The 26192-nt window shown below is 41.5% G+C and overlaps 1 protein-coding gene across 1 annotated transcript in view; it reads left to right on the top strand.

Annotated features, from left to right (window-relative positions):
* pex5la (peroxisomal biogenesis factor 5-like a) overlaps window positions 1-26192 on the top strand; it is a 37137-nt gene extending 10945 nt beyond the window's left edge. Inside the window, exons 3-14 of the mRNA XM_062395789.1 lie at window positions 2936-3145; window positions 3803-3917; window positions 4166-4259; window positions 4523-4552; window positions 6891-6986; window positions 13438-13554; window positions 14135-14278; window positions 15760-15830; window positions 17381-17590; window positions 20252-20417; window positions 22888-23045; window positions 25991-26192. Coding sequence (XP_062251773.1) covers window positions 2936-3145; window positions 3803-3917; window positions 4166-4259; window positions 4523-4552; window positions 6891-6986; window positions 13438-13554; window positions 14135-14278; window positions 15760-15830; window positions 17381-17590; window positions 20252-20417; window positions 22888-23045; window positions 25991-26192 — 1613 coding nt within the window. The remainder of the gene's footprint in view (window positions 1-2935; window positions 3146-3802; window positions 3918-4165; window positions 4260-4522; window positions 4553-6890; window positions 6987-13437; window positions 13555-14134; window positions 14279-15759; window positions 15831-17380; window positions 17591-20251; window positions 20418-22887; window positions 23046-25990) is intronic.

Raw genomic sequence — 26192 nt, 5'->3', positions numbered from 1 at the left:
TTTTTACTGTGGTTTTAATAAAACCCAGAAACGTTTACTTACGCACCCGGAACGCCTTTCCCTCAACAACAACAAAAAAAGAGGGCTTTGAACCAAACCACGCCTCAAAAACCGAGTCCCAACTTGGACTGTCGATTTGGAAAATCATTACAGCCCAAGTATATATTCAATATAATGGCTTCATTTTACTGATACATGAAAATAAACTGGGTCAAAGTAGGTGTTGAGAAATCGACTGATCTGACACTAACAGACGTGAAGTGCCATCTTGGTTTCCACATGGGTGGGACCTTGATCACTGAGCTGTATCATCATTTGAATTAGGATTTGCAGATGAAGCCTGCGCAGCTGACACGTGTCATCTCCAAACTGGTAAAGTCTGGAAACTGTTGTGGGAGAACTCTCAACCTTCTGTCTGTCCAGAGCCTCCTGCTGCTCCTGCTGTCGATGACACAGGCCCAATATGAACTGGTCATCTCAAACTGGACAAAGTGGTTCAATCCGGTCTAGAATGAAGTCAACATATATTATCTTAAAAATGTTCAAAGCTGTTTGTAGACAGTGTACACGCTCTCTACATGTTTACAGGGTTCCCTCCCGCAGTCTTAAAGCATAGGATGTGGATTTGAGCCTGTCAATCTCTTTTCCCACTGTGATGGACTGGCATATCTTCCAGCACTGAATAACACAAAACAGGAATTAGCAGGCAATGGAAAAATCGATAATTAATGATAATCACCAGCTCAAATATACTAATCCACATGAGACCTACATCATGCTCTCTCTCTCTCTCTCTCTCTCTCTCTCTCTCTCTCTCTCTCTCTCTCGCTCTCTCTCTCTCTTTCTCTTTCTCTTTCTCTCTCTCTCTCTCTCTCTCTCTCTCAGATGACTGTTTTTGCCTATATTATACATTTTAAACCGGTGTCATGGGGATGTGGGGTTTAGAAACACATTCGTAAAACATTTGTTGATGATATTCAGCTTGTTCTTCCTGTTGACTGATATAACCCTCCCTCTTACTCTGGTCAGGTTATCCATTACTAGCCATTTTACTGATGCAGTCTCAAACTCATTTATTCAAGCAGAAGCCCTCACCATCACCGGCCCCCCACCTGGCTGGATGAAAGCCCTTCTCCTCGGTGCACATCTTCTTTTTTTTTCTTTTGTCAGCACTTTGCTCCAACACGCTGGTTCAATAGTCACAGGGATACGGTGGAGACGCCATGGTTCTCACGTTTCACAGCTGAATTCATTTGATTCCGGCATTCAATTAAAGATTGGGGTTTTTGAAATGGATTGCTTACCCAATGTGGGATGGTGAAGCTAAATGTTGTCTGAGTAAGGAGTTCATTCCCTCTCTCTTATACCCCATTATATCTGTCAGTCATGTTGTGAGCCTGAACAGTCTCTTCGCTCAGCATCAGTCCAGGGTCACCACCCAGCAGCTCATCATCCATTAGATAAATAGAGAGCAAACACTTCCAGTTGATGGGATATTTTTTCCCAGTCCCGTCGTTTCATGTTGACTCGAGGGTGCAGAAACATTTCTGACGTCATTCCCTTGATTTCTGATTGTATTTGTCATCTGAAGAGCACAAGTCACGGGAGACGAGCTTACTCTCTAATTATGCAGAGGTTCAAGTCAACAAATGCTCTCAGTTGGTTGTCATGAAACCACAGCAGCCCTGTTATGCACTCGAGGTGCGCAGTGCTCAGGATGTACAGACAAAGTCCTTCAAAAAGAGTGAGAAAAGTGTGTCGGTTAACAAAGAAAACACAGATTGAAGTTTTACTGATCTTGGGGCCTTTTATCGATACTAAACATGACATAATGACGACTACTGCACACTTTGTTCCACGTTTTCCTCTGAGACATGTTCATACCTGTCAAGTGGCAATAAATAAGATTAATGTTAGCTTTCAAATTCTTGCATGTTACCAAACAATGTAGCTCTTTTTGTTGCAGGTGTCACATTCATAGTATGGTTTTAGAGCTATTGGGCTTAAGCAGACTGGTCAATACTTTGTGTAACTGTGAGAATTCAGCATGACACACAGGGTGACAACAGTGTTCAAGAAATAAACAAAAATGTTTCCCTGCCTATCATTATCATGCTAATTACCGGTATCAGACAAAAGCCAGGCACTATATCATGCTGCTGCTGTGAGTTGAAAAATCACTACTTGTAAGCAGGAGACAGAAAATGAAAGGTAGGTCAGGTAGTTTCCTCTGGCTCGCTCAGACTCACCCTGGGTCGGGGTCTGCAGCTGCCTGTACCATCGCAGACATCGTCACCAAACAGACTTGATGCAGTGAAGTTATTTCCCCTGATAGAGCAGCGTTAAAGTGAGGAACTGCACTTCTGAGGAAAGAGAGACACTACTCAATATTCGTGCAGCACTGTAAATACATATTTTTCCCAGTCATGCAGTCTGACTATAATAAACTCTGAAGCCATGGCCCTGGTAGACAGCACATACAAAAGCCATGCCCCTTGACAGATAGCCGTGTCCTTCTTTGCCGGGGAACCAACCTGAGATTGAATTACTTAATTGACCAAACTGGAGCTCCTCGAGGGGGGCTGTCTTTTCCTTATCAGACTGTGCAGTGGCCTGAAGTATATTTAGAACCTCTGAAAAGAGCAGCATCCAGTTTTTTTAGATGTCTGTCCAGGGGGTAACAGCGTGACAGCTTAAGTACCCTTGACAGCTCAACTCCCCGTGTCAGAAAAAGTGTAGATCAAAATCCAAACTTCATGAAGCACTAGAAGAGAAACCTGTCACTCTATCTTATTATAAAAGGAGTGGGGTTCCAAAGTGATGTAAATTAAAATATACCCGACTAAGGTTAGCAACACTGCTGAACAAATATATGACGTAAAACAATACTGTATTTATAAAAGGAGGGGAGCTGAACTAGTGTTATCCCCCACAGTTCTGTCTTCAACCCTGGACCTGCTGGATCTCAGTGAACCTGGTGAGAGGAGGAGCAGTAAGGACAAGAAGATTACGCTAACGTCCCGGCGTGACAGCCAGAAGAACAACCACCACAGGAAGAAAACGGATGAGACGGAGCTGATCCAGGTGGAAGTTGAACAGACAGGACCAAGCATGAGGACTAGAGAGAGAGCGTCGCTCGACTCGGGTAGGAGGGCCGCAAAGTTTTATTAATTGTCTATAAAAACACGCGACAAAAATCATTGAGCTAACAGCGTGCATGTAGAAGAAGTTGGGGACACAACAGAAAATGTTGATTCATGGATTCATCTCACAATCACCCACCTCCAACTTTCACCCTCTGAGTAACGGACCCCTCAAATGTTCAAGACAGGCCACAGAGGGATTAAGACAATTATCTGTAATGAGGGGGATCATCGAGGCATAAAGAGGAAACAGCCAATTACTTTTGCCAGTATTTGCCAGTTGAGAAGGTTGAAGTCTACATTGAGAGCTAATTATGCAGAGTGAGTCAAACTACAGTGTGGTGAATAATTCATGACAGTGAGACTGATTATAACCTCTGTGCAAAACCTTTTGTCTCGGCCGAAATGTGAACATATATATATTTTTTTGTTCTTTTGGACACCCACAACAATATTATTTTTCCATTTAAGATTTGCTTATTAGGAAAACATACGTTATTTTAGATTGCAGCTTAATAAATATTATTGCTTTATGTCATTTTCAAATTAACCGATTATTCTCACGGTTACTGATATTTAATAGGTGAAATGTAGATTTAGTCTGTTTCCCGATTATTTAAATTGTATTATTGTGTTTTTCATGTCAATGGTTAACATAGGTTCACCATTGGATAAATGGGAAGAGCTGAACCCAAACCCTGAGAGAAATGGCAACAGAAAATGGAAGATGGAAAGACGACGTTCATCCAAAAATTCATCCAATGAGTTTCTATGGTAGGTTTTATCCCTCACTAGGCATCACAGCATATTGGCTTTTATATCTACCTCATGTTCCATAAGAACAACCCTATCTTTAATTTGTGTATGTACAAAGTTTTTAAATATTCACATACAATATCCAGAAACATTGGGGTCTTTGTTAAATGTAAAAAAGTGACTTGAAGCCCAAGAAAGTTTGTCTCTGTTAAAATAATAAATGTCAAAATGTTTTACTTAGCCCACTTTTCCCGTCTTCTCCTCAGGTCCATAGACTGTAAAACCCAATTAGACTCATCGCATAACAACTCCTTGGAAGAAAATACCAAAGTCGACCCGGAGTGTGTCCTAGCATCTCAAGTAAGTGGCCAGTGTGACAAGAGCAGGCAGGAATCCTTATTGCATGCAGTGTCGTAACTTGAAGTGAGAAAGCCTCACACGTCCCAAATACACTGCTCTGACTGATGGTTAATCTGTCATAATAATTTCATGAATTTAACTTTAGCACCTGCATGTTTGTGCACAGCAGCTTAACTTAACAACGTTTGTATCTAATGAGACAAACTGTTGTGTGATTATTAACCCATCCTTTTGTCCTAACCCCTACAATTCTTCAATTTCAGCTCAACAGGCAGTATATTAGTGGAAGACATGTAAGCCTCCCTATGCCTCCTTTCATACAATATTGAAAGACTTTCACATTTGCACCGGGGAAACAGCATCACACCATCTCAAAATTTGTCTAAAAATTACAAAAAGAGGTGATTAATGAAGCCACGGTTGGCCTTGAAATTGTATTTTTGTGGTGCTAAAAAGGTCCAAATGTCAAGCGCTTTCGTCCTGGGTTGATGTTCCTATGTAGGTCTGCATATGGGGTCTTGTTTCCAGACACCATTATTAGATTAATAGCCGATGAATTATTCAGCGGGCTTACTCGGAGCCCATTAGTGTTGATCCCACCAAGCCAGCTAGCCATATATCACCTTTTCACCACCGATAAATAATAGATTTGGGATTAAAGATAGCTGTCCAGGATGGAGGGAAGTTATTGGCAAACAAACACTTGATTTGTTTCGCTCAGGAGTTACACAGTGGATCGCTGACAGAGATCCTGTAAAAAGTGGTTTTTAGTTTCCAACTTGGCAGATACCACAAACACACACACACACATGCATGCAAACAAAGCGGCCATGTGTTGCATGACACGCACAAGAGCCAACACATGTAATTGCTCAAAACTCTAAGCTTTAAGGAAAAATCCACCCTCATATCTTTGGGCATTGATGACTTTATAACTTGAATGAATTCTGAAGAGTTGATTGTTTGAGTTGTGAAGTTCATTCTTAACCTTGTGACCTGAGCTTTCAACTGCATCTCAAAGACGAAGACTGTGAATGGATCTGGTTGAATTGTAACTGTATATCACATGTTTAGTGTGTTCAATTGACAATCATTTAACTGAACAGCCAATCATAGTTTGCATAAAATAGGGTTAAATTTGCCATACCGATTGAAAGTATTAAAAGTGAAAAGATACTGTCTGAAATTTGAACAAGTATTAGCAATATGGCCAAAAGTTGTGAAGCAGAGAATGACACTTTAGAAATGAGAAAAACTTTAAAACACTTTACAAATCTGATGTAGATCAATTATGTGTTGTACATCATCACCATGCGTACACACAATGCACAACCAATATATTATATATTTAAATTTGATTATATTGCTTTTGATGAAAGTTATATTGAGATCATTATCTATATTGTTATTTTTACCCTGCCCTGCAACCAATCACACAGGACTCATAGGACTAACTGGCTCTACACTTCAAGACGAGAACAATTACATTTCTTCTGTCTTATAGCTTCATGAAACAACATTGTTTTCTGGTCATGTTTTGGCAGAGAAATTGGTGTCGTCTGACCTTAGCCAAATTCCCCCCATTATTTTTGTATAAATAAGAAAATTGTGGTTTTGGAATGAAGCCAAGTTTGTTTCTGAAACATCGTTAAATTATATAAACTGTTGATATATTCATTTCGGATGTTTAAAGAAACTAGAGTTCTAGCATAAAACATAACTGTCCTGAATAATAAAATAAAATTGACAAAGATGAGAAAGCAAGAATAGTGGGTGGATTTCTCCTTTAACAACCATGCTACATCATACTGCAGTTGTATTTTTATGTAAACAGACACTCGATTTCAGCACTGCATGAATTTTGCTCTCGTAAATAAAAATGTGGTTATCTCCAATAAATAAATGAGGCAATTTCATGAGAGTCAGTTAATATTGGGATTATGTAACCTCAATTAGTCTTGTATTATGGCAGATTGCAGAGATGGCAATAATGACAGACTGGTCTGGATGCCAAGCAGCCTTAAGAAGCCCACACACGTGGAGCCATCGATTCTATGTAATGGATTTACTGGCCCTGGAATATATACAGTCACTGCTACTTACAGTAAATCGAGGGCCACATGTGAGCATGGAAGGGCATCTCAAAATCATTTACCCCCTTCCAGTATGTAATGTGTAGGTGTAATGTGGAATCGTGGAAGCTACACTGCACTTTGATAATGCAAAACCTCACGTGTGTAATTGATTGATTTTCATTTTCTGTGGCCGAGCAACTGTATACGAAGCATGTACAGTTTCACATACAGTTTGTGGTGGCCTGGGGTAGGGTGTAGGGGGTGAGATGCTGACGGTGCTGAGTCCGCTGGTCTTCCTAAGCATGTCAGAGGCTTTGTCGAGGCAGGGATATTTTCTGCCCACCCTCCTTGCCCGTCTCGCCTTCTGGCTGATGTGTTGTGCTACGTGGATGTGTGTGTGCGTGGGTGTTTGTGATGTGTTCTGTGAGTGTGGGGATAATGAATTTGGTCTGTGCATTCATGTTTATAATTAAATGTGTCTTCATATATATGTGTGTGTGTACGTATGTATGTGTGTTTGTGTATGTGTGTATGTGTGTGTGCGTGTGTGTGTCAGGCTCGTTTGACAAAGGAACCGCGGTGGGGCAGCGCCCTCCTGTCCAGACATCAGTCCCTTGAGGAGGAGTTTGAGCGGGCCAAGGCTGCTGTTGAGGTAAGCAGAGTGTTGCTGAGCTCATCCCACATCTGTCACCTGTCAGTAAAGAGTCCACTTTACAGCTGACTTTTAAGAAGACTCAGCAAGAAAGAAACAATTGTTTTTCAATACTAAACAGCAAAGCTTATATTGCAGATACTGATCTAGAACAGGGCTCATGGAACATCTGAAGCCCTACATTGAACCTTGGACCACATAAAATTGGTGTGGATTATCACAAGTTTTAAAAAGCCCGATCTCAGCACGAGACCTGACCCCATTCCTGTGTCTGTCCAACGCAACCAATAAACTAAATAGCAACAAATTAAAATAAGGAAAAAAAAGCTGAACTAGAAACAACAAAATACATAAAACATAAAGCATAATTTGATGTAATAAATCATAGTTTTCCTTTCCAGAGGATCCACAAGGTTGTTTGAGCAAACACTGGAAACTTTGAGGGTTAAAAAGTAAAGCTTTTGCCTCTAAATTGATATATATAATATAATGGGGAAAAAAACGAATATTATTTTCATGGAGAGGGGTGCTAAAATTACAATTCGGTAATTCGGTAATACAAGTATAAGCCGAGGAAATCATCCATCATTGCCCGTGTAGCCTCATAATCCCCACTGAAATGTAAATATCTACCTGAAGCCCTGTGGAGCTGATTTCCATTTGACTTATTCAGCACTTTTTAACCCTTTGTCAAACAATCACCATGGTGAATCCTGTATTTGCTCCTGCGGTGAGAGCTGACAGTGTAAATGTCTATTCATACACTCGAGTTCACGGGGTGTTTGACCCAGAAAATTATTCAAAACTCTACGCTGGCTAACAATAGGAAGGTAAATAGGTCAGTCATTTTGCGGCCAGACGTATCAGGTAACACAGGGGATGGAGAAGTTACAGTAATTAGATGTGTCTTAATACGTCATAGGAATATGCATTAACACACTGCATGAGTCTTACATTTGCCTGAAGTTCCTGTGGCATCAGCCTCATGGCAGGGTTGGCCACAATGGCAACATGGAAGCAATGTTAACTGAAAACCTCCAACACCTCTAAGGATCTACTGTCCTCACCTTGTAACTATACTTAATCTTACTGTATTGATCACTTTTAAGATGGATGAGATGAAACAAGAATTCAATATAATAAATATTTGTATATTTCCTCTTTTGCAACATTTTCATGAGGTTTCTCTCAGCTTAGACAGAAAAGGAAGTTTAGTTTTTCTTACTTGCAATAAAACTATTATACAATTGAATGTCAATTCCTAAGAAATATGAACCCTGCACTATAAAGTTACTTCAGCTTTACTGAGGTCTACAGTAGTCTGTTGCACGCTGAGCTATGTGTAACGGTCAATAAATAATGGGAGCAGAGACAGGAGGAGGGGGAGAAGGTGAGAGGAGCAGCGGCGGGGGAGTGGACCGACCCGCTCGGGGATCCCTTGCCAAACTTAGCGATGATGTCACAACTTGTATAAGCCGTAAACTGTGTCCTCTCAAAGAGCAGCACAGTTTGAGAACATGCATCAGCCAGAGGGCAAGCGAGGAGGTTCTGAGATGCTCCTGGACGAGTGTCTGAGCACGGAACATTGATCGGTAACAGTATCTCGCTGCTTCGATCCAGCAGCCTGAGTGCTGGCCTCTGGTCTAGAGGAGCCCTGCTGCAAGCGGTCAGCCATTCTGGCTTCCACCGTTGAAATAAAAGCCCACAATCAGATAGTTTCCACTGAAGTAGCTGTGCATGTGCATGCTTTTTCATACTTATGAAGATATGGACGTAAAAATAGCTCAGAAGGCAGAAGGAACATTAAATCAACACTTCGCCTCTCTGCCAATTGATTCAATTAGATGAAGAGGCTGAATACAAAAAAAAGCTAGTGTGCAGACGAGATATTAGGAAATATCTTCCATTTTACAAAGCTGGCACTGATGAGAATCTGAAGTTTTTATGCGTTAATCAAAATATAAAAATCCTTGTGAAAAGAGAATAAAATGGCAGTGGCCCAAGTGAATATGCTCAGTTCTGAATTCATTAACAAAGAGCCTGATGGAGAGATATTTCCTGAATAGGGAAGTGTCCATGAGCATGATCATGAACAAACCAATCAATCACTATCAATCATTTTCTCTGAGCTGATGACAGTGTACTACCTTTATTAAACAGAGAACCACTGGAACAGCTGCAGGGTATATTTCGATTTCAGGGATCAGTTTATTGGCTGTGGGTCCTGAGACGACACTCCCACGTGTCGATAAAGACGAGATGAAGGTGCCTGAGCCGCCTCTTGTTTGATTAAATCAGCAGCAGGACAGGTTTACTTTCATCTTTCAGAATGTTGCTCAGAGGCCGTTCTTGGTTTAGTGAGACTTTGCAGAGGCGGAGCAGTCGCCTAGAAGTTAGAGACGCAGGCTGGCGAGCAAAAGGTCAGTGGTTTTAATCCACCGACCTGCTGGGAGATGCAGAAGGGGGAAAGCAAATCAGTGATGTGTTCACCTCCCACAAAAGCTTCCATCAGTGTGCTGTCAAGCAGACAACTCAATAGCAAACTTTTCCAGTTGAGCTGCAAAGTTTCAGCATGTGAATAAGGATGCACAAGGCCTCCACCAAGGGAACCATATCTCATACTAAATGTAGATTATATACAACCCATTGGCAACAGAAATAAAATGTTTTTGCTCCGTTTTTGGTCTCTAAAGACTCCTGAGGAAAGCATCAGACAATTTAGTATCTAAATGCTCGGCTACATTCACCAGCTACCGACTAAGTGTGTGTCTGTCTGCTGCTGCTAAGCAGGAAGTGCACAGTGGATTTTTAAAGCTTATTTTGCTTTATCAAGGCTATGAGATGAATAAGACCAGGGGAAACATTTTAACAGTGAGCTAAAACTCACCATAAAACTCAGGGAAGTCTAAGGCTGCTTATTCATAGGTTCATCACTACAAGCAGCACCTTCCACTCTGTATTCACACATTAACTGTCACTTGAAACATTGTTGACAGACTAAAGCTGCTTTACATATTCAAAAGGTCAATGGTGACTTGAAGCATGAGACATGTCGCCGTTACTTTTCCAATATTTGATCACAAACACATCTTTCCACGGGTAATAAAAAAGATTCCAAGCCTGGTCTCTGGTGTCAAAGTCCTGACCTTTATATAAGACAGACTGGGAGAAATATTTACAATGAATATAACCAAGCTGTTAAATTTCCTTTCCAAAAAGAATTTGGTTATAAAAGTTCAATACAAGTCTAAAATGTAAAAGACAGGTTTGCTGCAGGTGAACGCTGATAAGAATACATGAAAGCTCCATTAGTTGAACACAGTCAACAACCAGACAAAAACACATGTCAGGACATTATACACCTTTTACTGATGCACAGCTCGGTGGTTATCAACCGCACAGGACTACAAGTAACATCCCGTGCCACTGCAGCTCTGTGTGCTGTTATCCCAGACATCCATATAGGAGGTAATTGCATTGTGTGCCAATATCCATTGGTAGCACTTTGTCTACTAAAATGTATTTCATTCTTCTCTGAGTGACATTATCAGGACTCAAGGTCCCTATTTTTATCTCGCTGACCAAGGACTTGGCCTATGCAGCAGAGCAGGGGGTGGCTTGTTAACATTAAAAGGCCAGGCCAGCCAGGCTTTTTTTGTTTTAGGCTGCTCTCTGTCACTGGTTTTTGTAACGTAAGCTCCCTGAACAAAGTGGATAAGTAAAGGCTTTTCCCGTGCCTGGTTTCCTCCAATGGCTGCGTCTCAAGGTAAAACAACGAACAAAGACGGACACAGTAAACGTCAGCGTCCACTTCAGAAGCACTCACACAAGTAATTCAGGATGCAGTAGTTATGCTAAAAATAACTGTGATACTTCAATTTATCATCTTTTTCTCTTTCAAAAGAAATACTGATAATAATATCGGATTCAGCTTAACAGATGCTCCAGGAGTTTGAACCAGTTCACCTAATTTTACTTACAGGGATTTTACAGTCACTGATTAAGCGATTCATAACTAAATAGTCGCTTGACTTGCCTGAAATAGCCTGTTTTATGTTTGCAAAGAGCTTCAGAGCCCAGAGACCTACATTTCCCTTTATACTTTTATTCATGTGCAAAATAGTCTCCAGTTTTTCTTAAAAGAAAATCCTTGACTGGCAGATTTGTATAAACCTAGACATTGCTTTTATTTATATTTGCCCTATATATAGATGAAATGAAATACCGGATAAAACTTTTGCTGCTGCAGGTTGAATATTGTTTGCATGGGGACAACTTCATTCACCAATCTGCCACAACATTGAGACCAGTGACATGTATTAATGTTAAGGCAAATCGGGGAACATATGGGTGAAGCGACAACAAATACATCTTCTGAGTCCTGCTGAATATCATTCATTCTTTCTATAGGTCTGGTTTTGATCTATGGTATTAGCTTTTAAGGACTACAAATAGAGCAGCTCACTGATCATTGGTTTGTGGTTCACTGACCGAGCTTGATTCATCAAGTTCTTCAAACCACCTCCATGCAGAGTAGTTTTTCCTACTATATAATAATAACCTCAGTTCAGCCGACTGAAAAACCCTATTGAATTCTAGCTTCCTCGGATGGAGCAGTCATGATTATCCATGTTGTAAATAATGCATTCGTGAAGGAACTTATAAATCCCCACTGACCCTCCAAAATGCCAACATGTAATTTCAGGCAGTGGTTACAAGGATGGCGACAGGAAGCGTCCTGGATTTAATCCATTTCACCTAACACTTCATCAGAGCTGCTGGAATTAGAGTCACATCTACGAGTTTAGTCCAGTGATACACAGGATATAAATTACCTCCCTGTATCTTTGTCTTGTTTCGCATAATTGAACTGCCAATGGAGGTGTTGAGAAATGGCCTTCACAGCATTGTAAAGAACTATGACAGAATTTCTTGTAAATTAAAACCCGCCTGTACAATTCTTCCATTTCAAATCAGGAGAAATAAGTTGTCACCTGTCGTGCAACTAAGGGGCGAGCGAGTTACACACTTGAGGGGATTTCACAACGCAAACAATTGTCATTGGGACAAAAATAACGAGATGATGAATTAGGTCACAGTACGAACACTGGCGCACACAGTAAGAGATACTGGAAGCAAATGTAGTATTATGTAAATTAGCATAATGGCTGGAGCATGACACCCAATCACATGAGTGTGAGATTGAAGACAGCAAGCAGCCACACACAGTGCTGGGCTCTGTATAGTGGTGGAAAGCAACTTAGTACATTAACTCATGGACTGTACTTACTGTTAAGTATAAGTTAATGTAATTGGACTACACTACATTTACTCTTTTTGCTGTTTTATTAGTGAAGGGTAAACAGCTTCCATTTTTTATAAACACACACAAACACACACACAGGAGCAATCCAATTATGTTGTAAAACTTAACCATCTTGAACATTACGTTCTGGATTCAGCAACATATAGACGTTTAAAATTAGCTGATAAAGATGCATCTTTTGCAAATAAAAACTAAATGATCTTCTATTAGGTTCCTGGAACTGGCGCTGAGATTTTAACACTGAATCCAAATTCTTACGACATCTAAGACTTATCCAGCCTCACCACCACTCTGTACTTCCTCATAGAAACAGCAGTGGAGACTCTCCATCAGGCAGTTTGTCTGAGAGTCAGCAGCCTGCAATTACCTGCCATCGCTCCCCATAAGGGGCCACACTGTGGCCTCCACGTCAATCACAAGCCTCTACGATGTGGAGATGAGACGTCCTTTGACCCAAAACACATACAGATCATTCTGACCCTCCTCATCTCTACAGCATCCCACACATACACACACACACACAGTACGCTGAGCTGTCACACACTGATGAGTTCTTGGTCTACTTCATCACAATGGACAGGAAAGACTCACAATGGATTTATATAATATGATATAATAAACATGGCAGACCATGTTTTTAGCATCTTCAGACACATGTACTGTATGAGATGAGAGAAGTGATCACTGAACTGTTGCCTCTGTTCTTATGTAAAACGGGGTCCCTCAGGGGAAAAGGTGTATATTAAAAGACAGATTCCTCCTCTTTATGAATCAATATCGGATAATTAAAATAAAAAGATTAAATCAGAAAATCCAGCCTTATTCTTTATTGTGTACAGATTTTCCAAGGTGGTGTCACATTTGTTAGTGTTTGAAGTGCAGATTGTTCCTTCTTGATGTGATGATTCATCAGAAGTGTGGAGTCCATACATCACAGCCACCCATCGACCAGACAGACGTGACATTTCCAGCTGCAGGATAATGAAAAATTACAAGAGCTTTATTCCGCAGTGCACTAATTACTCATTCCCTTTGTTCACCATCTCCTTCTTCTTCCTTTTCTCCCACCTATCCATCCTTCTTCCTCCTATTGTGTCCCACTGTGTCTCTCTCTGACGTCTGCAGTCAGATACCGAGTTCTGGGACAAGATGCAGGCAGAGTGGGAAGAGCTCGCTCGGCGGAACTGGCTGACAGAGAACGAGCAGGCGCAGATTCCCTCCTCGGTCTCGCCACATGAGAAGGTTTCTATCATAAAGATATCATGTGCATAAATGTTGTCTTGATGACACTGCTGTAGAGATAGTATTCTCTCTATGTATTGTAAAATAATGCATTCCTGTCTTGACTGTAAAATAACTTTACAAAGTCTTAGATTATTGACTCACATCCAAGGTAAAGGTTTTTTTTTAATCCTAACCCAATAATACCATGTAGGAGTGTTTATGGCTGAGGCTAAGCAGTAAACTTTGCCAATCACAGATGCCCTTCTTATATAAGTGCAGACTTCTCGGCTCTCTTATTGATCCCTGTGCAGAACAAGTTCTTAAAGAGAAAGCCTTCATCATGTTCAGAAGCGGGCAACGGCACACCAGGGTAATCATGGTTTGAAAATGCAAAGTTTAACATTTAAAAAGGAGAACAGACAAACCCCCCCGGGGAGCTTAGCCCAGGTTAGATGTGGAGCAGAAAAGATCGATTCCTGCCGCCGCGGCTTTGCTTAGGTGTACAACCGCACAGGACAGTTGCCCTGGTTTGCATTTAAGCAAGTAACTGACATTGCCACTGTCCCCTGTTTTTTGTCATTTTTTTCTTCGCTGACAGGGTTACTACTTCCACACAGATAATCCTTATAAGGACTTTCCCAACGCATTTGAAGAGGGACTCAAGAAGTCTCGAGAGGGAGACTTGCCGAATGCTGTGCTTTTGCTGGAAGCAGCTGTCTTGCAGGACCCTCAGGATTCAGAGGTGATTTGATTTAGTTCACATATGCACACTCACTAAGATTGTATTTTTTAAATTATTTAACCAGTCATATTAGGGAAAGATTTATGGCACAGATTGCCAATAAAACTGCAGTCCTGCACCGGTCAACCAGACTGGAGCATTGTGGTTTTCACCACTCAATCAAAGGTACATCTTAGCCCACTCACTCAACCTCATGTTCAGATAGCTGGAGAGGAACGATGCCTCACTGACCACCGGCTGTGTGGAGCAGATTTAGTCGGCAGGACCCACAGGGCCAGACACTGATTGCCTGAGGCCAAAGATGTGTTTTTGTGTTAGCAGAGTTGTTTCCTGGAGCCAAACTACTCATCTTGTTCATACTCTTGATGAGAAATTCCATTTACCCAGTGAGCTGAATATTGGCTCATTCCACAGGTTTTACTTCTTTTGTATACTCCCCTTTCGAACGAAAATGACCTCTTTGCAGGCTGAGAGAGCAAAGCCTTCGCACAAAGTACTTTGAGAATCTCCTGGAATATACAGAAATGTGCCAGTTATTCCAAGGAGAGGATTATCCCGTAGTGTATGGAACTAATACGATTCTGAAATTCCTCCTAGGGCGCTTAGTGGCTTATTGCCCCACTGTGAAGACCTCTGAATTATTCCGAAATAATTTTGCCCCTCATTGCAAAGAGTTAAACAAAAGGAGCTTCTTCAGAGATTAGCTTCAGAACATGTTAAATGTTCCCTTACAGACAAAAATACGGAGGAGTAATCTCATAATCCAACATTTTGGTCTCTGGGTTAGTTTTATCAGTCCCTCTTACTGATCAAGGGTACTTTGAATTTGTCTTCCCCAGAACTGTGTTAATAATCTGTTAATATTTATGAATATAAATATTCAGAATTATATAAAAAGTACATACATATTTATGTACTTTTTCGAGATTCCTCATGGAGAGGATTTGCTGCTTTTTGTCTCATGAAAATATAATATCTTTCGGTTCTGTACCACAATTTCCCCTCAGTGATGTCGTAACCAACTTGTTTTGTCCAAGCAACCTTCCAATGACTGTTTTTTCACAGTATTAATTAACAAATTTAGACAGATTAATTTACTAATCATTCAGCTGTACAACAAAATCAGGAAGTCATTTCTGAAAACTTAATTGAAATATACATTTCTTTTGTTGAGATGATTTCATGGAGCATTATGAGAGTAGGCAAGGACAGTCCTCCAATTTTTGATCATAATTGCATGCGCTTGGGTTTGACCTCATGGAAATCTCTGTGAAGTTATGTTAAAATATTCTGTAGCTCCCCTGTGGCAGTTTGTCTGAAAGACTGGTTACCAGTCGCTCTGTGCTGGATCCGGCTATTTGTGCCTGGCAAGCAATGCTGAGCTACTGTAACTGAGTTTCTGCCTCTTGAGAGTACCGGCTTTGGAGTCCAGGTTTCCACCCCTGCCGTTTACTGTTGCCTGTATTTTGTTTCCCCATCAGGCTTGGCAAGTGTTGGGGACCACCCAGGCTGAAAATGAGAACGAGCAGTCAGCGATTGTCTCCCTCCAAAGGTAGGGAGAAACAACTGCACCATTCTCCCATTAGGTGGTTTTAATAAGTCAGCCTTTTTCAGCTCGAGTACACCATATGCTGCACATCTGGGACTTAATGGAAGTTTGTTAGATGATGAATCTCAGCTTGTGAAACTTGCCTCACACTTTCTGTGAGCTTTTGTCTGTGAAGCAAGAACATTTTTGGAGTAAAGATTCATGGTACTTATCATCTCAAACTTCCAAAACAGAAATTGCTATGAAATATCTGCAAATATTTGTATTCTTAAAATAGAGAGACCTTGCATGGTTGGTGATTGCACAGAGCCCTGGTATGAGGAGAGTCCTGAATGGGAGGTGACCCACTTTCATTCATAACACTGCTGAGGCCAGACACGGCACTTAATCTGAGAGTGTGAACACCTACAAGTCAACTGAAAACACCAGTGACAGCCAAAAAAGAGAAAGTGCTGCTCTGTGAAAATAAATAATTTAAAAACAACATTTCATAGCTGCTCTAAATAAATGGGATTACAATGGGTGCAAATGACGTATATCCCTCGTTGAATCCAACACATTTGTGAATATGCTAAAACACCATTTCGATCTCAGGTAGTTTGCATGGTTTGTGTTTTAATTGCTGGTTATGTAATAGCTCCTCCATCTGTAAAGGGGAGAGTTTGAAGTGAGATTAGATGTTTACCTGGCATTAGTCCCGTCTTCAAATGGAATGCAATATGTTACAATACTGCTGTATTCTGTGAAATGTCTGCTGCAGGATATTTGGATATCTCCAAAATAATTGAAATAGAAGGAAAAGCAGTTATTTATAGTTAGTTTTATTTGATTTGTTTATTGGGCAACCATCCATGAAATACTTTAATGTTCTGTCCATGGAAAATGTGGTTGTTTCAATCTGGACTTGAGGAAAGTTTGGATTGATTAGAATTTTTTGGAACCTTGTTTGTTTACAAAGTCAACAGCTTGCACAAGGAACACATCCTTGTAAGTTTATAGTGGATCTGTGTAGCCTGAACCAAAGTGTATGTAATCTCCACCTCCGGCACGCTGCGGTGGGGGACTGGAATAATTTGGTTTGTCTGAGCTTACAAGGATTTTAAGGAAGTTGGCACTTCGGCTGAAGTAAATCTGGCTTGAAATTTATCTTGATGAAAGCTAAATCCTGTGTTGGCCTCCCTCTTCTTTTAAATAATCCAAGACGTTCAGCCAACACAGCGCTGCTCTTCTCCCCTTTCCCATTACAAAGGCCCCTGCAGATCTTAGTGGCAGTCGTCCACATGATATAACTGGTGATGTAACCATTCAGCGAAGGCTAACCAGATGCAAATCTTTAAACCTTGCCTGTGAGGGCACCATGCAGACCTGGTCCTCTGCAGCAGGGACAGTGCAGGAGAGGAGCGGCTCATCCATCATGAACCAGAAATCATTAGCCTCTGCCTGATGTCCCTCTGCTTCGGCCTGTCCCAATTAATGTCCGTCAACTCTTCCCTTTGAAGTGCGCACCTCTCACCACCTCTCCTCTCCCCTGCCCGGGTTCCCTCTCCATCCAGGTGTTTGGAGCTCCACCCGAACAACCTGCCCGCCCTCATGGCTCTGGCAGTGAGCCTGACCAACACTGGAATGCGTAATGACGCCTGCGAGGCCCTGCTCCGCTGGTTACGGCACAATCCCAAGTACAAGCACCTGCTGAAAGGAAAGTCCCATCTGATGGGATCCCCGAACTCCCAACGCAGGATGTCACAAGCTCCCAACATTGGCAGGTATGAAAGATAGAAGAGTGTTTAGACGGAATATTCCAACAATTACAACATTTTCTGTACAATATGGCACAGACTTAGCCAATATTCTAATTTAAGGAAAACCCTTTCCAGGGTTTGTGCCCAATGTCAGCTGGGACTGGCTCTCACCCCTCACAACCCTCAAAGGATGAGTGGTATAGATAATGAATGGATAGATTTCATAAACTTCATAAATAAAAACTCTTGTTTTACAAAATATTAACCTCCAGAGGAGAACATAAAAATAACAAGAAAAGCTCAAACAAGCATGCTGAGCCAGTATGAGGCGTTAAAGTTTACACTAACAATTCATCAAATACCAGATAAGAACATTGTGACCATGCTCATCTATCATCAGCTTATTCTCCTGTCAACTGGTAGATAGGCCGCCATTGTTGCTTCTAGCACATGCTGATTAAACAAAGTAACGGCGGGCATACTCGAAAGGCGTTTAGTCAGTTAAAATGACATTTGCTTGTGGAGGAGTGCAAAATATTAGCATTAGTATACATACACATTTTAACTGAATTGCAGCGTATACTAACGAGCTCAGCCTCATCGATTAGGTGACAACGTACGATACATCATGTGCTGCATGTTGCACACTCAATAACAAGATCTCTTCCAGCAATTTCAGACTCTCATTTGTATTAATTAAAAGCTGTCGGAGGGTCCAAAACCTTATTTCAAGGTCTCTCGACCACAGTTGGTGTTGGTGTAATTTCTCTGCCGAGAAAACATACATGGTGCTACGTGTGTCCATCTTGTCGAACAACTCTTACTGCTCTGAGCGGCACACCGCCTAGGTTATCTTAAGCCAGAAAAAATTCTGTTCTTAGGTACATTAGATTGAAAAGGCCTTATTCTGCTCCCGAGGTAAAGCAGCACTTTATCAAATCATTAATCGTCTGGTCAATGTGGAAGGATTGAGGTACATCCCAATTACTATCGTCTCCAATTTCATCCATGCAACATCCTCCCTTAACTCTCTGCGTCTCTCTCTCTCTCTCTATCTATCTCTCTCTCTCTCTCTGTGCACTCCTCTCTGCAGGTCACTCTCCTCTAGCTTTCCTTCACCATCCCTCTCCGTGCTGTGATCGGCCTTTTGGAAACTAATACATGACATAAAGGGCAATCCTTATCTTTACCAGAAAGCTAAGAAGCAACTGCCCAGTGAGAACTAACAGTCTATCTGTCTGTTCTTTAATCGTTCACTTCTGTGCAGTGGTTCTCAAACTGTGAGCACAGCTCTCATATTAGAGATTCCAGAGTGTCAGGCCTGACAGTAAAGAGAAATGTTTATCGGAACTTCAGCTTGATAAATGTGAACAATGAGGGATCAATAAGAAAGCAAGTATGATCTGATGCAGGACATTTGAGATTCAGGTTAATGACATTCATTCAGAAGGCGGAACAACATGTGAACAACAAGGTGGACTTACTTTTGATTATGGATACAAAGAACAAAATGATACAAAAACTGAATACTTGTATTGTATGTTGTTTTCAAGTTAGTTCTGAGTCATTATAAAAACAAAAAAGTTTATAATGTTATTTTCAGCTTCGACTATTTTGTTATTGGTCTGTGAAAATTAAATAAGAAAGGCCTGACTAGACACGCAATCTGTGGTGCCCCTCCACTGCCTCACTTGGGTTGAAAGCTTAAAGGTGAGCTTGCAAAATTGGCGTTGTTGAAGTGTAAAGCGATAACTTCAAACATTGATGACAAACAGCCACACCATTCTCCGTCACTTGTTTTCGATCACAGGACTTTATCTGTTAAATCCAAGTTCTCACTTATCCTTCATATTCACCTGACAACTACACAAGAAAGTTCTGATTTTCCACAGCGGGCTGAACACAGGTTACCTTCCTGAAGAGCCGCGATAACGTTAGTGTCCATAAAAGCTAGCCAGCAGCATTCGTGAGCTAACTTTAGCATCTGACCACTGCCTGCGATTGGAAACATCAAACTGGCAGTGTCTCAGTCCTAAGATTTTAAGCTGTTTTATTGTAGGACTCTGAGTGTGAGAAATTTCCTATTAGCCTTAAATGCACGGCCCACAAATTGATTACTTTGCAGCAAATTTGTGGTAAATTCAAACAATTCAAGGCTTTCATTTTTTTTTTGGTTTTAATAAAAGACGTTTTAAGGAGCCGCAGGAACCCTGGTAACATTATTGGCTTACTTTAAGGATAGGCGATGCAGCAGGTCAAGTTTATAGAGCGCGCCCCCTGCTGGATTGTGAAGCAAACTACTTTGAGACTAAATATTTGAATTCTTATTGGTCATTACAGTTCAAATGTGAACTTTTCCCTCCACAGTCGAATCAATGTTTGAATTTCTAATAAAAACTGAAAGCCCTAGTATGTAAAAGGCCTACAGTTATCCAAGACACTCAACTATTATTTCTATCAACCCAGATGACTCACTTCTTATAAGTGCTGCAATAAAACTCCCCCCTCTCTTCCTCCCTCACTTTATCTTTTCCGGACGCAGTCGTCGATCTTCCTCCTTCTCTCTCATTTTCTTACACTCTATACACATCATAGCACAGCAATCTTAAGAGTGCTCGCTCAGCAGCCTGAAGTTACTAATCTTGATCTGTGTGTTTGTTTGTGTGCCCATGTGTGTGTCCACAGCTCTCTGCTACCAGAGGTCAAGGAGCTCTGCCTGGAAGCTGTTCAGCACAACTCGGACAGTGTCGACCCAGATTTGCAGACGGGCCTCGGGGTCCTTTACAACATCAGCGGAGAGTTCAACAAAGCTGTGGAGGCCTTCAATACCGCCCTGTCAGTACGGCCCGAGGTAGGAACACAGACACACACACACACACACACACAAACACACACAAACTCCCACTGAGATGCTCCTATTTGTCAACTTGTGTCTCAGAAATACACAATCACGATCTCTTCCGGTGGTGGACGAACAACAAACTGACATACTGAAAGATAGGGCTGCAGCAAACAACTAGAAAGCAGCTCAGAGTGCCTTCAATACGGCAAAAGCCTCGTCTCATCATGTTGTGCAAGGGTTTTGATTCTGAAAAAAGATTCCATGATCCACCCGGGTATCCAGATCTGCTCCAATATTTAATGTTGTCTTTCCACAAAACTTCATGAATGTCGGTTCAGCAGATTTTGCGAAATCCTGCTAACAGTCTGAAACCTGATTTTTAATGGGTCATTTCACCCTAAGACAATTTCTTCCCATTATTGGTATCTGACCATGCAATTACTTTAATCTGTTCTGGGTTCTCATAGTTTCTACTGGGTTTGAAAAGCAGTCTGGACTTGACTTGGAGCTCTAAAGCTTTGGTTGGCGGTCAGCACTAGTTTCCTCCTGAGACATCATGTCTGACTCCAGCTGGCAGTGCCCTGTGCCAACGATGTAAACTAAGCCTTTCATGAAACAGTATTTACAGCTGATCAGAGGCTCATTCGGATATTCACAAAGGATTCATGCAACAAAATTGTGTGTTTTCACATTGTAGGCCGCCGTTGACACTGGTGGTGGTTAAAAAACAGTAAACAGTAAACAAAATGGTAAAAAATTTTTAGAAAACTGCATAAAGAAATACAAATAATGATCTAACTTTCATTAAATACAGCATTGATGACCCCATTTATCCTTTGGAAGGTCTGCCCGCTATCTGAGATTAACTTACCAACATAGTATGGCTGCTGCACTTTATTTATATTGAGAAACACATAACACATGATATGAGCTGCCAAAACAAGCACACACACAGACACACAAACAACAGAGTGCAGTGCACCCATACTGTAAAGACCATGATCTGTCACACAGGTTCCCATGCAAACACATCCATGAGACATGAAGTCCTCAAGCATGCACATGTCCACCGAGACGTGGAGCTGCAAACACAGAGGAAGAGCTCATGCAAACCGAGGCAGTGAGGCCCAACAGACTGTCACACCAATATGTGAGGCAAGGACCTGCCAAACTGGCCTCATGAACTCTCAAGTGATACACACTCAAAAACACACACTTGCCAAGGATCCAGCACAAGCTGAGCACAATGTGACGTGCACATAGATTTATGTAGAAAAACAAAAAAATGGACTTCGACAAATATTTGATACACTAGAGCGCACACATACACAACAAACCTGCAGACAAATACGAGCACAAACCTCTCTCCACCCACTTCATGCAAATCAGTCTCTGTCCTCCCAGTACTGTCCCAGGCAGGGACACAAGTATTACTCACTGTTAAATCCAACCTCCCCATTTGACTTGGTAATATCTGCTCCCCTGCTGAAAAAATAGCTCCCAACACAAGGGGAGATAATTATATCCCTCCACTAAGCTCAGACGGGGATGAAGGACCCCCGTACTGTAGCCGACCATGACCTCTGTATGTGCTCGTCTACCTGCAGGTGGGAAACAATGACAAGGACACCCAGTGTGATGTAATGCACCTCATTCCACGTACCCTTGTTAGGTTGCTTTATAACAGGGAGCCGTGCAACGCTTCATAACACTTTATAGTTGTTTGTGCCGAGGAAAAAACAAAAAAAACGCAAAGTGAATTATAGCCTGCTGCTCTAAAGCTGCTTTGTCATGCTGTCACTGAAGATACAAGGCTGAGTGTTGTGTTGCAGCCCAGATTATTCAGCTCTATTTCACTTGCACTTTTCTGTTCAAGACACTGTTGGGTACTTCTCGGGGCCTTTAAAACAAGGCAAGCATTTAGAAACTAAAAATAACTGAACAGATGCTGCTGATGAGCTGTAACTCAGGCTGAACTAGAACTATCCAGTGCAAAGATCTCATATGTAACAATTAGTCATTAAAAGGTCTGAAAATAATTTGACTGTTATATATTAAATTTTTTGGTGTACTGACATTATCCAAAATGTCAGTACACCAAAATCTCAGATTTTATTAAATGTAACAGGAGGTTTCTTTTTGGTCATTTTATAAAACGATCTATGACGAAGGAAAAACACACTGGTAGCCAGTTAGCCAGTGGGCTTTGGTTTCCTTCCACTGTTTGACTCACATGATTATTCATTGCAGTTTGGTGGAAAACTTTGATTCATCGCCTCTGATATGATTTACATCAGCAATGGTGTGAAGTTAATAACTCCCAGGATCCCACACTACTTCACAACGTCATCAAACTAATCTTTTATTTTAAGGCTGACAGCATCTGACCACAAACACCACAACAAACCTCACCAAGAATCGTTTATCATGTATCACCCTTTGAAATTCTTTATACCTCCAACCCACTTCCTCCACGCAGGACTACTTGCTGTGGAACCGCCTGGGAGCCACGCTGGCAAACGGGGACCGCAGCGAGGAGGCAGTGGAGGCTTACACCAGAGCTCTCGAGCTGCAGCCAGGGTTTATCAGGTCCCGCTACAACCTGGGCATCAGCTGCATTAACCTGGGGTCACACAGGTGAGTGACCTCACGCCGCAGGACAGTGGGACAAGCTTTTATCTGCATTGGAGTGAACTTACAAACGCTGCTTTCAAAAATCCACTGACGTCCAGACCTATTCCCTAAATTTTCCTGAGGTGAAAAAGCAAATCATCGAGGCACTCATGAAGAGATTATGTCCAGAGTCCAGATAGTTGAATCCACACACTGGGATTACACCATGTCAAGCAGACAGCCAACTCAGCACATAGACTGGGGAGAGATGATTTTATAGTAACAACATATTAGATAAACAAGTACAACATCAGCTGAAATGTGGGATCTTCTTCGTTCAGTTCAAGCACCAGATGCCATGTGTCCATCCATTTCCTGAAAAAGCACTTCCAAAGCACTGTCAATCACAAAATCACTGCAACTCTAATTTAAATCCCATAATCAGTGACCTGCAGCAGACATCGTCGTCTGATTAATTATCATGGGCTGATGACTATCAACACATGTGCATAAAGGCTCGCCAATGATTAATGTGGTGGTTGATTTTCACTGAAATATTTCTCATCCTGGCAGATAATAAAAAGAGGAGCGTGGAGAAAAGTGTTTTAGCCGTTGAGCTTCCTGTGAACCCAATAATTTGACAGGCAGGAAGATATGCAGCGAAACCAATTCAGCCCCGAGCGTTCATGATACCCCAACATGAGGATTCATATTTCACAACTACCATAATCATGAGCATGACAGAATCATAATGAATCTGCCAGACAACAAGCTTAGTCACTGAAAGAAAAGAAATTGCTGTGCGGTTTAGTCACTGGGAGGCCAAGCGTGGGAAATAAGAGGCGGTAAAGTTTCCCTGTCGGAGGCAAGCTACACACTCACTGAGCAAGGTTATTCACCGGACTCACTCAACTTGTCTTTAATTATATTCCGGCATTAAAATGATTTCATCTGAAAGGTGTATAGGGTGTCTTCTGACCCATGGTACACAGGAGGGTTTGTGTTTTCATGAGATGTTTGTTACAAGTTACCGGAGGTGCTATTGCAAATTGCAGTTAGACCTACTGATGACACTGTTTTCTCACAGTTAAAGAGAATAAATAGAGTTGCATTTCACCACTTCAGCTGAAACAAACAAAAGGCCACATCTGTCCATCTGCAGCAGGGACTGTGTAAACAGTTTGTGATCGGCACTCAGCCACACATCTGGAGCGGGGCAGGCTTTTGCCAAAAGTTGATATTCATAATAATATGACCAGCAAAGTCGATTCCACCTCCAGGTTACCAGGGTAGGAATGTGGTTTGTGAGTACTAGTTAAAAACGACATCATGTTGTGTCACTTATTTTTAATGTAACTCAACAGAAGACAGGAGGCTCAAGATGAACTCGACTAAAATACAGAAATATGTCTGAAAGTGAACTCCTGTTTTAAGGCATAACCTTAACCCACAGACAGTTATACTGTTTGTGCTAAATCCAGGCTTTTGAAGGTGGAAGTGTAACCGTGTTAAATTCACTTTTAAATGTAATGAGTCCTGTTTCAGTTTTATAGATGTGTGGAACTGATGCTGAGACGCCAGGAAATAGTCAGGTCCCAAAAATACAAACTAAACGGTTGGCATGTTAGCACAACAAACCCTAACCCGTGTGAAGAGAAGATGTGAGATTGAGTCCGAGAGGAGGAGGGAACTCCGTCAGGATGGAGGGCTGACAAACTGTGGATAAACAAATGTGTCTTTACAAACTCTTCTGAACACGTAGCACCAGCCGGGTTCAAGATACGGACTCAGCTACAAGCGGGACGGTTCATCCGGTACCGGTACCAGAGATTATACAGTTCCGTTCTCCCACCTGCTGCTGAGTCCCTTCATCGGCATGTCTCTCTTCAGTTAGAGCCGCTACCTTTCTGGTTTCTGAATTATGGATTTACTGATTATTTATATTATTTATGTTAACTATCCATAACGTTAAATATGAGCCTTTATTCCCATGTCAGTGTGTTGCTGCTTTTTATTTCATGAATTTATATCGGTAATTGTGGCCTAGTTAATGCAGCATGATCTTCAATATATATATTTTAATTCATTGACCATGCATTAATTGAGGCACAGATGAATAACACATAACTGGTTTGTAAAATGTTTTTCTGTCTTTCTCTGCTCACCATAAATAATCCAAAACCGTGGAGGCAGATGGTGTTTGTTGTGTCCAAAGTGTTGAACTATGACATTTAACACTTATAGTTAATCATTTTCTTGCTGGAACTGCTTTCCACCAAATACTCCCACCAACAAGGCTCATCTATCATTTGTGCTGTAAACAGTGAAACGTTTACCTGGTACCAGATGTTATGTTCAATCTCAAATTCAATCTTCTCTTCATTTATTATCTCCGCTGGGCTGGCCTGCAGTCAGCTGCAGCAGCAGAGATAACACTCAGACAATTACTAAGTATAGACTACATGTAGCTCCACTGGTACTTACGTGACGTCAACAGACTACATGCACTAAGACTAGGCGGTGCCAGAAGCTTGGTGATATAGGTTTTAACGATAATACTGAATATAAGACTGTATAAATATTGCTGAATGACAGCTTCCCAAAAGTGAATCCAAAGTATCTTGAATGCCCCCTGGTGGCTGGCGGCAGTATAGGTCATACATCCTGTCTCCTCCATGTTAGTGGATGGGACTTGGACCAATCTCAAAAGTCAAGGTAGAGAGATGGTTTATGTAATTTTAACTTATTTATCATTGGTTTTAATTAGGATTTTGTGGTATCTGACTGATGATTGGATGAGCGTGTGTATAAGCGGAACCTTAATACAAAGCACTCACACCACGATCTCGTGCCCGTACAATGTTGAAACACGTCGTCCATCACATTCACAGTCTGTGTCTCTCATAACTGTTTTAAAATCCTGCCTCCTCATCCTCTAAACCAAACTGCATTTATTTTTGCTTCCCCAGAGAGGCGGCCAGTAACTTCCTGACTGCCTTAAGCCTCCAGAGGAAGAGCCGGAGTCGCCAGCAGTCCCACCAGGTGATGTCCGGAAACATCTGGGCTGCTCTGAGGATAGCGTTGTCCATGATGGACCAACCAGAACTCTTCCAAGCCGCAAACATCGGCGACCTGGATCTCCTCATGCGGGCCTTCAACCTAGACATTTGA

This window comes from Platichthys flesus, chromosome 9 (assembly GCF_949316205.1).
Source record: "Platichthys flesus chromosome 9, fPlaFle2.1, whole genome shotgun sequence".
NCBI lineage: Eukaryota > Metazoa > Chordata > Actinopteri > Pleuronectiformes > Pleuronectidae > Platichthys > Platichthys flesus.
This window is presented reverse-complemented; position numbering and strand designations above follow the sequence as displayed.